General features: G+C 48.1%; 1 protein-coding gene across 3 annotated transcripts in view; it reads right to left on the bottom strand.

Annotated features, from left to right (window-relative positions):
• Positions 1 to 916: 916 nt before the first annotated feature.
• The window catches only part of PTPRS (protein tyrosine phosphatase, receptor type, S), a 101,270-nt gene continuing 89,694 nt past the window's right edge, over positions 917 to 12,492 (bottom strand). For all 3 annotated transcript variants that reach the window (XM_009318404.1, XM_009318402.1, XM_009318403.1), the window contains 10 exons: positions 11,205 to 11,380; positions 10,491 to 10,610; positions 10,207 to 10,361; positions 7,889 to 8,174; positions 7,235 to 7,413; positions 6,155 to 6,281; positions 5,953 to 6,078; positions 4,691 to 4,845; positions 3,851 to 3,986; positions 917 to 3,333 (listed from right to left, as the gene is read on the bottom strand). In XM_009318404.1, coding sequence (XP_009316679.1) covers positions 3,265 to 3,333; positions 3,851 to 3,986; positions 4,691 to 4,845; positions 5,953 to 6,078; positions 6,155 to 6,281; positions 7,235 to 7,413; positions 7,889 to 8,174; positions 10,207 to 10,361; positions 10,491 to 10,610; positions 11,205 to 11,380 — 1,529 coding nt within the window. In that variant the 3' untranslated portion in view covers positions 917 to 3,264. The remainder of the gene's footprint in view (positions 3,334 to 3,850; positions 3,987 to 4,690; positions 4,846 to 5,952; positions 6,079 to 6,154; positions 6,282 to 7,234; positions 7,414 to 7,888; positions 8,175 to 10,206; positions 10,362 to 10,490; positions 10,611 to 11,204; positions 11,381 to 12,492) is intronic.

Below are 12,492 nucleotides of genomic sequence, written 5' to 3'. Positions count from 1 at the left end.
GAAGTGGGGCTCCGGCCGGCCTGAGCCTACCTGTGAGTAGCATCCGCTGTTAGCACACCCTACTAAAGGCTCTGGTTTAGCTGATTAGGCTCTGGCTCAGCTGGACAAAAGTTTTTAAGCAGCTCATGTTGACGTTGAGAAGGCAGCTAAGTTTTACTGCTCAGCATTGCTGCCCCGTTGCGTTGTAGGTTACGGCAGCGTGAGGCGCGGGCTTTTCCAGGCAGCGGAGGAGCTGTGAGCTGCTCTCTCTTCCCGGCCTGTTCCCCTCAACGCAGACGTGGGAACCTCCGGCAGCTAACAAGGGAGAGCTCCGTCTGCCCTGGCCATGAGCTTCAGATGGGACCTTTGGCTTTCGCTGCCTTCTGCTCTGGGTAAGTGTGTTTCTTCACTGAGATTTTTTACGACTTGCCTGCAGGCTTGGAGCTGTCCCCGTAGCCGGGACGGCACCTGGACTCCAGACTGAGCAGGCAAGGGGACGGGATCTGCTCCTTCTGAAGCCACCATTCCACGTAAGGGAAACCGACAAGTCAGCAGAAATGGAGATCACCAAAGGCTTTAAACCTCAAGGTAGGCACAACCCGTGCACCCGTGGCTTCTCCTTGAGCCATGGTCCTGGGTACGCTCGTGCCAAAGTCCACGCTGCTACACCTAAACTAGCAGCAAGCATACGCCTGTGTCACTGCAGCTATTTGGCCAAAAGCTCTCCAAAAGAGCTTGTTTCTTTGCAACCGTGTTTGGCTTGTAACGGTGGCCTATTTTTAGAAGGAGCATAAGCACAGCAGAGGGAGAGCAACCTGCTACCTGGCCCTGGGCGCCAGCGCAAAGGGTTTTTTGCAGTCGCTGCGTTACACAGAGCAACTGCTTCACTCATTGCCCGCTCCTACCAACAAACAGGTTTGCAGTCAGGCCTTTCAGACAATCTTCCTTTAATACAAAGTCAATATATCTACATACACAGTGGTATGAAAACCACTTACTGTTTCAGTTTGAAATAACAGTGTGAAAGCAACAGCACTTTGCTCTCATACAAAGAAAAAAACCTCCCCCCTCCCCCCAACTCGTCCAGTAAGATTTTGCTGCAACATACTTAGAAATTTGGGCAACTTTCACACAAATAAGAAGTAAAATCTTGAAGAAGCCTTTCGTTTGTTTCTGGGTTGTGGTTTGTTTTTTTTTTTTTTCAGTTAAAGACAGGAAATAGATTGTTGTGGGGTCTTCTGGGTAGCACTTGGTGGCCATGATTACCCCCTCTAGAAAAATAAAAAAAGGAAAAGTCACAGGCAAGCAGTGTTCAGGGCAGCGCGTCTTTTCCAAGACACGCTGTCCTCTGTGCACTTCTGCAAGAAAACTCCTTGTCACGTACACTTGCAAGAGCATTATATCTACAACCCAGTGCACGGACAGACTTGGTCGGTTACCTACAATACACCTTTGATGTTAAAAAAGAAAAACCCAAAACCAAAAACCTGTGTGCGCTCTGATGTGTGCCATGGCTCCGAAATCGCTGTCTTTCTGTCTTCAGCCATCGTAAGACACTGGTATTGTTTAATCTCCCAGTTCACCCCTGGCCCTGTTAAGTCCGGGCAACACGGCCACAGCTGAAGGGGAGCGGGTTGGCGCGGCCGCCGTGCCTAGGCCTGCCTGCTAATCTCACGCCCTTCCAGAGACACATGATATGTCTGCGATTTAAAACAAAAGAACCCCCCAAAAATCCAGAAAGGACATTTTGTTCTTACATGAGCAAGTTAAACCTTTTAAATGGTAGAAAAGCAATATGTAGAAGTAGCAATTTGCACTGCATTTTTATATATCACAGCCATTACACATAACATTTCTACAGTGAAAAAATAGACTGTCTTTGAACATAATATGAACAAATAAGCAAATTTTTCTTTTAAATTCATTTACTGATATTCTTTGTCTTTTTTTTTTTTAAAAAAAAGGAAAAAATACACTATTTAAAAAAAAAAGGTAATGTCACTTGTTACAGTTACATCGATACTTTAAAGAAAGCCACTCACAGTATATGCCACTGAATGCATCTTACTTGATCTTTCCCAGTTACTTATACAGCTAGGGCATGTTCGTAGCTGTGCCCGTGGGCTTGGTGTGACGTGGTACCGGGACAGTCCTGAGAGTATCTCTGCGTGGCTCCCGGAGAGCCGCTGTGTTCAGAGGTGAGGGGTTGGCAGCAAGAAGCAGTTGGCTATCGGTCGGATAGAAATTTCTTAAGGGTGCTTCTCGGGCTCCTTTCAGAGAGCTGCTCCTGGCCTTCTGCGGCAGGAACTGGCGGGGGCGGCACAGCTGCTTGCAGCAGAAGTGGGGTTGTGTGAATGTGCAAAGAGAATGGGAAAGGGGCTGCCTTTCTTTACGGGGTGTCCCACCACTGCTCAAATTAATGCCTTTGTGTGAGCTGGATGTGCTGACAAGGGGGAACAGAACCAGCAGTCAGCGAACCCAGCCCGGAGGAGCTGCCATCTCTGCCTGTCCCACCGGTGTGCAAGGGGAGGGGGCCACACCACACAGCCAGGTCTGGGTTTTATATCTCTCTCTCTCTCTCTTTCTCTTTCTCTATAATTTTAAATATCCTAAAAAATAAAATTTTGGAATTAGAAGAAATGAGGAATGTTCCAAGTATTCAAAATGTGAGCTATAAAACCTCTCGCGTGGCAGGGGCATTCAGTGAATGCTGTTTGCAAGGTGCCTGCAAGCCCAGAATCATCCCAATGTTGATACTGAGGTTATTAAGACTCCAGCTAGAAGAACTCCTGACCCTAAGTTTGCCTACGTGTTGAGATTTAGTTCCTTTTCTTATCTTTTACAGAACCCCTTCGATTCTGCAAGTGACTTCCTTTAAAGACTGCCAACTATATTAGTAAATAAACTGAACTCTAATGATGTAACCAAAGTCGGTTTCCTTCCCTTCTCCAGCGTAACGTTTCGCAAGGTGTGTTTTAGCTTTTGGATCTGTTTCATGATGTCCATACGTCCTCCACAGCGAACACCACTTGAGGTAACAAGAGCAGTTCACCACTTAAAGCAGTCCTTCAGCAATCTCCTGAGCTGCCTCTTCACGGTCCAGGTTACAACATGGAGTTCCTGAAGGGGTGTTCCTTTCAATCCTTCCCCCTGCTCCCCAATGCATTGTCCAGATGAAAAGGTACTTCTTCTGATTCAGTTTTGTAAGTTCAAGCGCTCCTCCTGGGTCAAAAGAGGCTTTCCAGGACTTAAGTGGTTGGTAAAGTCTGCACAACGGATGGCTTTTTATGTTGCATAGTGATCAAAACTTCCCAGATACTCCAGAGCTGCCTGGTAACAGAACTGGTATTCATCCTGCAAACAGTGAAGAGAAACGGCTTCAGAGGTTTGAAACAGCCCTTCAGGATCCCTGCCCTGCTTTCCAGCTAGCACATACTTGGGCAGGAACCATGCGCAGAATCTTTTATTCTCAAAGAGCTGCCAACTACTGGGAAAGGAAACCCCTTCCCTTTATTGTTCGTGCATCTCATCGATGCCAATCATCCCTCCACCAACCCTTCTGGCTCTGCAGCCAGCGCGGGCTGGGTCGAGAGGCAGGTGAATCCCCTGTACCCTCAGAGGCAGGGATGAGGTAAGAATCAGGGCTGGCAGACTGGGATGAAATCTTTAAGAGACTTTAGAACAATGGGAATTTTTTTTTTAATTAGTTAAGTAAAATCAGCAGTGCAGCCCTGGGCTTGCTTACTCTTCAGGTAAGGTTTTGCTAGTGGTTAGAAAGGCAAAAAGCCCGAGGGATCGGTCTGCAGCCGTGGTGCTTTGCTACTCAGTCCTCTAAACTGTGACAGAGGATGGGATCCCCACCCGCCCTTACCTCTGTTTGCACCATAGCAGGTCGTTGTGTTCGCAGCATCTTTACTGTCTGGAAAATATCTACAACACCCTCATAACGCATTCTTTCCAGGACGATACTCAGTGTGATAAACACTCCAGTCCTGCCCACGCCAGCACTGCAGGAATGGGAGGGAAAAAAGGAAACCGTATGTTACAACCTTCAAATGCTTTCCTAAACGCTGAGGTTATGGCATGGTTGAGCTAACAGCCGTGTCTTATGAACGTGTGAGAACCGGAGAGCCTCAGTCAGTCCTCGGTAGGCAGGAAATAGTAAAAGTGCCAGTGTGTGACCCAAGCAAATGTTTGAGAGACTGACATTAAAAAAAAAAATCAGGAGTTTTGGGTAGTGGTAAACAGCATTCAGTGTGAAAATTATTACTAATATGTGACATTAGGCTTTTTAAGTTATTTGAAGAATGCATTATCCTCTGCTGCCCAGGGGTACGAAGGTACAGTTCTTGCTCTCAGCAGACACAAGCCAGCAGCATTAGAGGTGCAGAACTGGTATAAAACCACTTCTAATTCTGCAAGTCAAATATTGATTACTACTGTGGTTCCCATTTCCTTCAGAGTATCAGCATTTCATAGCTCTCCCGTAGATATAAAGGCTCAAAGGCTTTACGGGCAGTGCTCAGGTCTGAAGGGGGATGAGTTTGGTTGGCAGAAGCAACAGTGTTTGGGACCCCCCCCTCCAGCCACCCCCAAGAAATCTGCCTGCGAAGATGGGGTGGGAAAGGAGGAAAGGAGGGAGATAGCTGCAGGATTTTAATCTCTTCTGCATCCTGAGATGAATGAGATGTTTCCATTCGCGCGTGCCTACCTGCAGTGGACAGAGATGGGGCCATCCTGGCCAAACTGTTCCTTGGTCTTATGTACCTGCCCAATGAAATCGATAAAACCTTCTCCTGATTTTGGCACGCCTTGTTCTGGCCAGTCAGTGAACTGGAACTGACGAACAGTTCGTGACTGACCGTCCTGGGGGAGAAAACAGCAATATTTAAACCATCCTGTATTTGTGGTGCTAAATACAAAAGGCAAAAAACCCCATTTTGTTGCTAGTTCATTAAGGGGCACAAAAAGCTGAGCCAACTTTGTGTTATAATTGAGTGAACATATACATACACACATATATATACAAAATATATATATAATGATGCAGCTGCTCCTGTCGCAGTTGATGTTTCTGGAGTCGGCTCGTCAGTACAGATCTATACTCCTGGCAGGTGTGCTGAAAGCTCTGACCACAGCAAAGACTGCACAGATGGAGCCTTCAGCAAAGGAACATTCAAGGTGAGGTTATGGCCTCTCTATCAATCTTGAGGAAGAGTTGCCGTAGTGTCAGAATTACAGCTGACAGGAAGATAAATCTTGTTCTACCAGGACTGATGAGGCATCCTCCTTCTCAACCTTGCAAATAGAATTATCAGGTTCTAAAATACTGGCAACCTCAAAAGCAGAGGACTCTACTTTGAGAGTGAGGGTTACATTTGCTAAACAAATTTCAGAAGGTACCGAAATGTTCCTTCGGAGGCTAAATCTGACATCAAATCCAAGATTATTTGAGTGAATGTGCCCCTTCAAATATGAGTAAGGGCAGTTCCTCTTAAAGCCAGAGGAGAAGTGTACATTTTCTGTAGGGTGCAGAGTATCCTTTGCAAGTCTGTTTTCTTATTAGCTGTTTGGGGAGATACTATTTTCTGCTTTCATCTCAAGTAAGCGCCAATTGAAACAAAAAGCTTGGTACATCTCTAACAAAGTGACTCACTGCTGTGATTAGTGAGCAGAGGTTAGAAAACTACCTTCCATTTGTAAGAAGATATATTCAAGTACAATCTGTTTGTGTGTTCTGTTCCTCATCACAACTAAGCTCTCCTCCACCGATGATAATCCCAGACTTTCACAGAGAAAGGGTTTACACCTCAGTCTTTCTTACAGGAGCCAAAACACGCCAAACTCACTTTTTTTTTTTTTTTTTTAATGTAAGCCACCTTCTCTATTGCAAAGGTTTGAACCACTCCAGCCCACCCCAGCTATAACCCTCGCAAGCACAGACTGCACGTTGTGCAGCACTTACTTACTTACCCTGGCATCAGTGACCTTGAATTCTCGCAGGATGTACTGAGGCATGTTGTATTCAGCCATGGGATCTACTACAAAGTACTGGTACCGGGCAGAGCGCTCTGCTGGCCAGTACTGATGGCACTTTTCCTGCCAAGGAGAAAGGTCTCTGTTAGCCCTTGTGCTGTAGGCTTCCCCCCCATAACTGCCCTTACTGCGCACTTACCCGACCCATCTCGCGAAGCTTAGTCAACATCACGACAATGGTGGAGTTGTTCTCCCATAGCATCCGCCAGAAATCTTCAGTGGTCTCTGCCAGCGGCCCTTGAGTAGCAATGTATGCCTTCTGTTGTCTGAAACAGCGCACAAACCGAAGGGGTGGGTCAAGGGGGCACCGTGAATCGCTTGGGCAGAAGCTTTGGGAACTGCATACAAAGGCTGACGAGTAGGAGAACAAATGGAAATGCTGGGGAAGAACTAGAACAGTGCAAGGTCTAAAGGGGTGGGATTTTGTGCTCGTTGCCACAGAAAAAAAAAAACCAACCCAACCCAATGGTGAAGCTTTCTCCAAATACCATTTCCAAGGGGTAAATCCAGATTACTCTAGCCTGATGCCTCATATGGAGGAAGGTGTAATGCTGCATGCCCGATTCTTGGAACTGGAATCCACGTTTTCTGGGCCTGAGTAGCACCAAGAATTCAACTGCCAGGCACAGAGATGCCCTAACCCCAGTGCCACAGCCAGGGCCAGGACTGCTGCATGCACCTGGAGGTGAGGCAACATGCGCATGGGGTTGCTTTGTTCCCTCAGTTAGGGCTCGGCTTTAGCTGGCCAGGCTCCGAGCACACCAGCGGAGGGCTGCAGCCCGTAGGGCTGGAGCACATGGCATGTATTGCCTGTGGGAAGCTGTCAGAATTGTAACGTCCCCAAATCACAGAAGTAATAAAAAGGCTACTCTGTTTTTAGAAACCTCCCAACGGCAAAATCCACCCCCTCGCTGACACTCTATGTTTAGGACCTGCACCTGGAGAGGGGTTTGGTTTGCTGTAGGGGATAAGTTATTTTAAGACCACAGAGAATAAAGCTTGTCAGAAGCTGTATTTGAGGCTATGTGTGGGTTGCTGGCCATGAACAAGAGGGAATTTCCCTCTAGCATTGCACCACCGCGGGCGGTATAGCTAGGTGAGGGGTCAGAATAACAGACTACCTGTTTTAAGGCCTAGTCCATCCCTTAGTACTTCTGCATCCTCAGACTCATACACAGAAAACTCCCTGACCGCGGCAGGGCAGGGAGGTGCTGTTTACCTGTAGCCATCAATAAAGCTGGCATTGATGTAGTCTGACCCTTCCACTCCTCTGATGGGCTGAAGGCAGACCCGTGTGGTCTCGTATGGCATGATGTTGACAAGGCGATTCTTGAATTTGTTGCATGGGAGGTTGGCGCTGATGAACCTGGACGTGTGGGCTTTGGAGTTGGCTAGTCGCTGAAGGCAAAAGCAGTCACAACCATTTGTTCAGCTTTATTTTTTTTTGCTTGAGCCCCACGCCAGCCCACTTAACCTGCCCTCCATGTTCCACCACGTTGTTCTGCCTTGTGTGCCCTCCTTTTTTTTTGGGGGGGGGAGGATGGGGACAGAGTCTGAGACACCTTTCCCCCCGCAAAACTTTCAAAGAAAAAAAAAAAAGCGCTTAAGAACCCAATCTAAAGAGTGAGCAAATTCAATCTGGATTTGAAATGACCAGACAAGCCTCCTGCAGCGGCAGGTAGATCTCCCCAGGGAACTGCGGTAGCATAAGTCAGAAAAGTAATTACTTCTCTAACACGGAACCAAGAAGTTCCCATCAGTCTTGTAAAGGCTCCCTGCCTGCTACACATGTCTGCCAGCAGAAAAAAGCTCCTGTGAGGAATACAGAGCCTTCCCCAGTGACTACTGTCCCCATTCAAGCATCTACCATTACCTTGAACTCCAGCTCCATGCCTGTTACGTGCTCTCCAACTTCAATCTGTGCCAGTTTCTGGATGTAGGTGTAGAGATTCCTAGCTGGGACCTCTGTGTTGCCGCAAGCAACAGCCTCGAGCAAGGCATCGTGTATAAAGCTGTACTGGTCTTCTGTCTGTACCATGTAGTTGCGCTGTGACCTCATGAGGGTGACATGCCCATAAATGTCCACTGTCTTCTCATGTTTTATCCTCTCTAGCATGGCGTCGATCACAATGAAGCAGCCGGTCCGTCCAACGCCCGCACTGGAAAGAAAAGGGAAAAAACAGTGAAGCGATGGACTATTCTGCCACTGAAGAAAGATACTCCAAAAGGCCACCCGCGAGTGAGGATGTTCCCACTGCCACAAACAGCAGTAAACACAGGGTAGAAACAGATGCACAAGGCAGAGAGTGAACAACAAATGCCCTCAGTGACTGGGAAGGAACCAAGGCCTTGTGAACACAGCTACTGATGGGCTGAGGCAAAGGAAATCTGGCAAACGAGCCCAATGTGTGGGTGCTTGCCGCCGCATGAATTTTGTTGTATTCAAGGAATTTGCCTAATGAAACTGGTGCTGGTGAGTGCTACTGCCCACTCACCTCAGCGTGTTGCTCTTGATTGTGCCGGAGGGTTTGGGACAGTTCTACAGCGTGCAGAGGAGGACAGTGGTGACACCAAAGTCACTACTGCTCTGAGTCACTGGTGCTCTAGTGCGTGAGCACAGTGCTGCACCGGGGCCGGTGAAGCCTGCAATGGAACCTAAAAAGCTGTTTATCTGAGCCCCACCTGGGCCAGTGCTGCCACAATGGCAGGATCAGAGGCTGGATCCTGGATCAGAGCCAGCGGATGGGAAGGTCCCTTCATCTTCTGTGCCAGTCTGTACGCAGAAGTGCTCAGGCTTAGACCCGAAGAGTTTGCAACATGCAGAGGTTTGCTTCGAGGCTCAGCTCAGTTTAGCAAAAACTTTCGCAACCAAGTTTGGTCTTATGTCACCCGAGGAGAGGACGGAAGATGAAAAGTTGCCTCTGGTGATGTGCCTATTGCCCCTCCATACTGATCTGCCCCGTTTCTTCTGCCTCTGCATCTGTGACATCCCCAGGATGAGAGCTCTCCCGGCAGACACACAATTACGACAATTCTAGGTAGGGGGCTCTAGGCCTGAAAAAAAGGCTGGCACGATCTAAGGGCTTAAAAAGCATGTTTAATCACTCAGATCTTCCAGCAGCTGAGAAACTACTGATGTTGTAATGAGTAACATGCGTCACCTCTTCTCCTAAATGTTTTTGTGCATCGAGGTAACATCAAACTTGCGTGTATTGGCATTTGTGAATCAGCAGGGCTCTGTCGGTCTATGCATTTGCCGCTGCTAATAAAGGGTTTCCTTTTACTATTCCAGTGCAGTCCCTTTTTTCATAAAGCCCCCTTGATCTCTGTTAATTAGACTGCCTAACACCTGAACCAAGCAGGTGACTGGAGCTTTGGCATGAATTTAGCAGCTGATCTGGGAGCCGGTTCCTGCACGTTGTGAGCTGACAGCTCTCTTTATTCATTTTCTGAGAGGTGCACGATAATTGCCATCTGCAAGGTTAGTGATAAGTAGCCCGCTTACAAAGACTGTTTAAATGGCATCCTCTAGGAGAGGCAGGATTAGCTTCCCCCAGCAGCCTGTAAAATTCAGATGTCTTTCCTCAATGCTGAGGGACCTGCAGGGTCCTCCACACTCTCCTGAGGAACACAGGGATTTATCTAAGTTGAGGCTGCAAGCGTTCCTTGTTGGGTTGTAAATTGAATTAGGGAACGCGTGCCTGTCCATAGGGGCCTTCAGTTTGTCATTATCAGAATGACTGCACACTCAAAAACCCCCCTCTTTCAGTCACTGTCGGCTCTCCCTTTGACAGCTGAGGCAACTCTGCCTCCTAAACACCCGATGCAGCAACACCAAGCAGCTTCCTCGGTCGCACTCGATTTCCTCCTTTCTCGCTGTGACAAGAAACAACCCCTACACACAGAACCAGACACCGGTACAGCACAGGGTGCTTCCCGTTGCTAACAAGGTCTAAGTCATTTGGTGCAAACTAAACCACTCATCATCATCTCGGGCAATTCTGCGCTCAATGAAAACCCCAAGTATCTTTCTCAGATGCTGGCTGGCAATCCACTTTACAGGACAGCTCTCGCCTGCTGGGTACTCGCTAGGAGACTCTACACATCTCCTAGGTGCAACCAACATCCTTCCGAACTTCTGCCTCGCTCGCAGATGGCCCCGTGCAAGAGTGAGGTGAAGGAAATCAGTACCTGCAGTGCACCACAATGGGACCAGCATCAGGGGGGTTGCAGGTTTTCACCCGTCTCAGAAAAGCCAGGAATGGGGTGGGATACTCAGGCACACCGTGGTCAGGCCACGCTGTGAACTGGAACTGGCGGACCTCCCGCTTCTCACTGGAGCCATTCTGCAAAGACAAAAGAGCACCAAAAGTATGTGAGGTACCGGCACACTGCCATACCCTGCCTGTGCTGTGTATGGAGAGCGTGCCGTAGCCCCATCACTGGGGAAAAAACAAGAATGGGAGAAAGCTCACCTTATGAAGGGAGAACGTCCGAACGCAGAACGTGGCCAATTCAATGGTATCGAGTAACGTCACTTGAATCATTCCATAGGTGTCTGTACCTCGGCCTGGCCAGTACTGGTCACACTTTATCTGGAAGACAAAAGGCATTGCTGAATGCTGGAACAAACCCTACGCTGCAGGGGAAGCTCATTCCAGAACTGCCCTGATGTTGTTACAGGTGAAGCTGGCCAGGTCGCAAAGGGGAGGGAAGGTGCAAGAAAGGTCTTTCCAGAGCACCAGGACAGGGACAGACCCGGCATGAAAAGCCCCTACTGCCTAAGCACAGGCTTTGATGCACCACATCAGTCATGTAGACAATAGACTGGAATGATCCTGAAGATCAGAGTGAATGTACCGGGGCTTGTTAAACAAGAGAACTGAATGTGAAACTTGCCACATGATTAGCTCTGAGACACACCTACAAAGCATGCAATGGGATTGAGTGTCCTCGCCTCTTGGAGTTGCAAAGGAAGCTGCAGCTTTCCAGGGTGAATGGTTTGTGTTGTTTTGGTTTTTTTTTTAAAAAGCAATGAATCACTGAACTTTCAGGGTGCTGGCAAAGCAGGCAGAAATCCCCCACTGACATAAATGTGGGCTGCAGATCAAAGGGATTTGCTGTTCCCCAACTCTACCCTCCAATCCCCCAGATTATGACTAACTAGTCATTCCTCTCGTGCATCTTACCCGTGATTTCTCCTCCAGCTTAGTCATCATAACAATAGTAGCTGAACGCTGCTCCCACACCATCCTCCAAAAGTCTCCAAAGGTCTCTGGCAGAGGCCCCTGCGTGGCGATGTAGGCGTTCTGCTTCCGGTAGCCATCAATGTAGTTGGCGTTAATGTAATCACTGCCCACAATTCCTGTATTAAATCGGCAAAAGCAAGTTAGTGAGTTGCGCAGGACTTCATACAGTTGGAAGCATGAGGAGATCTTTGCAGGAATGTTGTTAGAGAGAATTCCCTTGCAAAAACACCAGAGCCTTCATGGCTTGGTGGGTTAGAATCACAGCTGGGAGTAACACGCTCTTTGCAAGTTCTTCCCAGCTGAAGCTCCTGCCCTGAAGGTCTGCATTGCAGGGAGACAAATAACTTGCAGAAGATATTAAAGAGACCAAATATCAAGCCTTGAAACCACGGTTTTCTTACTGCTGTTGCTAATAGGAGCACAAGTCCTGGCCTAGGGCTCCTGCTTCCCTGGTCTCAAGTAGGACAAAACCAAGTCCTTGTCCCAGAACGCCCAGAGTCTGGGCAGCAAATGCACTGGTTAATGCACTGCGCAGTCCATAGTCTAATCCCAGGCAGTGAGCTACAGCTGGACAAAGTAAGGAATAAAACCAGGCTTGATTCAGCCAGTAAAGGCTTTGAAATTACGGGCTTTGACTTGCTTTAAATCGTCCACTGTCATTTTTAGGAGTGGGGTTTTTTTCTGTTCGCATGAGTTACAGGCTATTGAGTTACAGCTGCTTGCCTGTGTCCTTGCTTGAGGGGTTTGATATGAGTGGCAGGAGGTACTGCCAGAGTGAAGAGGGTGATTGGGACATGGCAGGAGAAAACTGCTCTGAAGTTAAAATGGACACTGGCAAGCACTGACGTTCAGGTTCAGCTTTAGAGAGCCTCTGAGATTGGCACGGAGCATCCGCGCTGTTTGGCGATTTGGCCCATTCCTAATTGCAGCAGAGCGGCTGGCAAGGTTGGCAGGTTTCTGCTAACCTATGATTAACTCGGTACAGAACGCTTAACTCCTGTCTCGAGGAGGAGCCAAGGGTGGGGAGCAGTACCAATACGAAATTGGGTTGCTAGTCCTCATCCTGCTGTAGCAATAGACATTGCTTCTTCTGTTGGCAAGGTGCAATCCATGCTGAATTGCCTGCCAGTCCTCAAGGGTACTTGGTAATTTCAGCTGCTGGTAGAAATGGCTTTTGATTAAATTTCTGGAGGGTTCCCTGCCCCCATTCCTTCCCAATCTGAAATTT

The sequence above is a fragment of the Pygoscelis adeliae genome, unplaced genomic scaffold, assembly GCF_000699105.1.
Source record: "Pygoscelis adeliae isolate BGI_AS28 unplaced genomic scaffold, ASM69910v1 Scaffold582, whole genome shotgun sequence".
Lineage (NCBI taxonomy): Eukaryota > Metazoa > Chordata > Aves > Sphenisciformes > Spheniscidae > Pygoscelis > Pygoscelis adeliae.
Note: the sequence above shows the minus strand (reverse complement) of the source record. Positions and strands in the feature narration are given on the sequence as shown.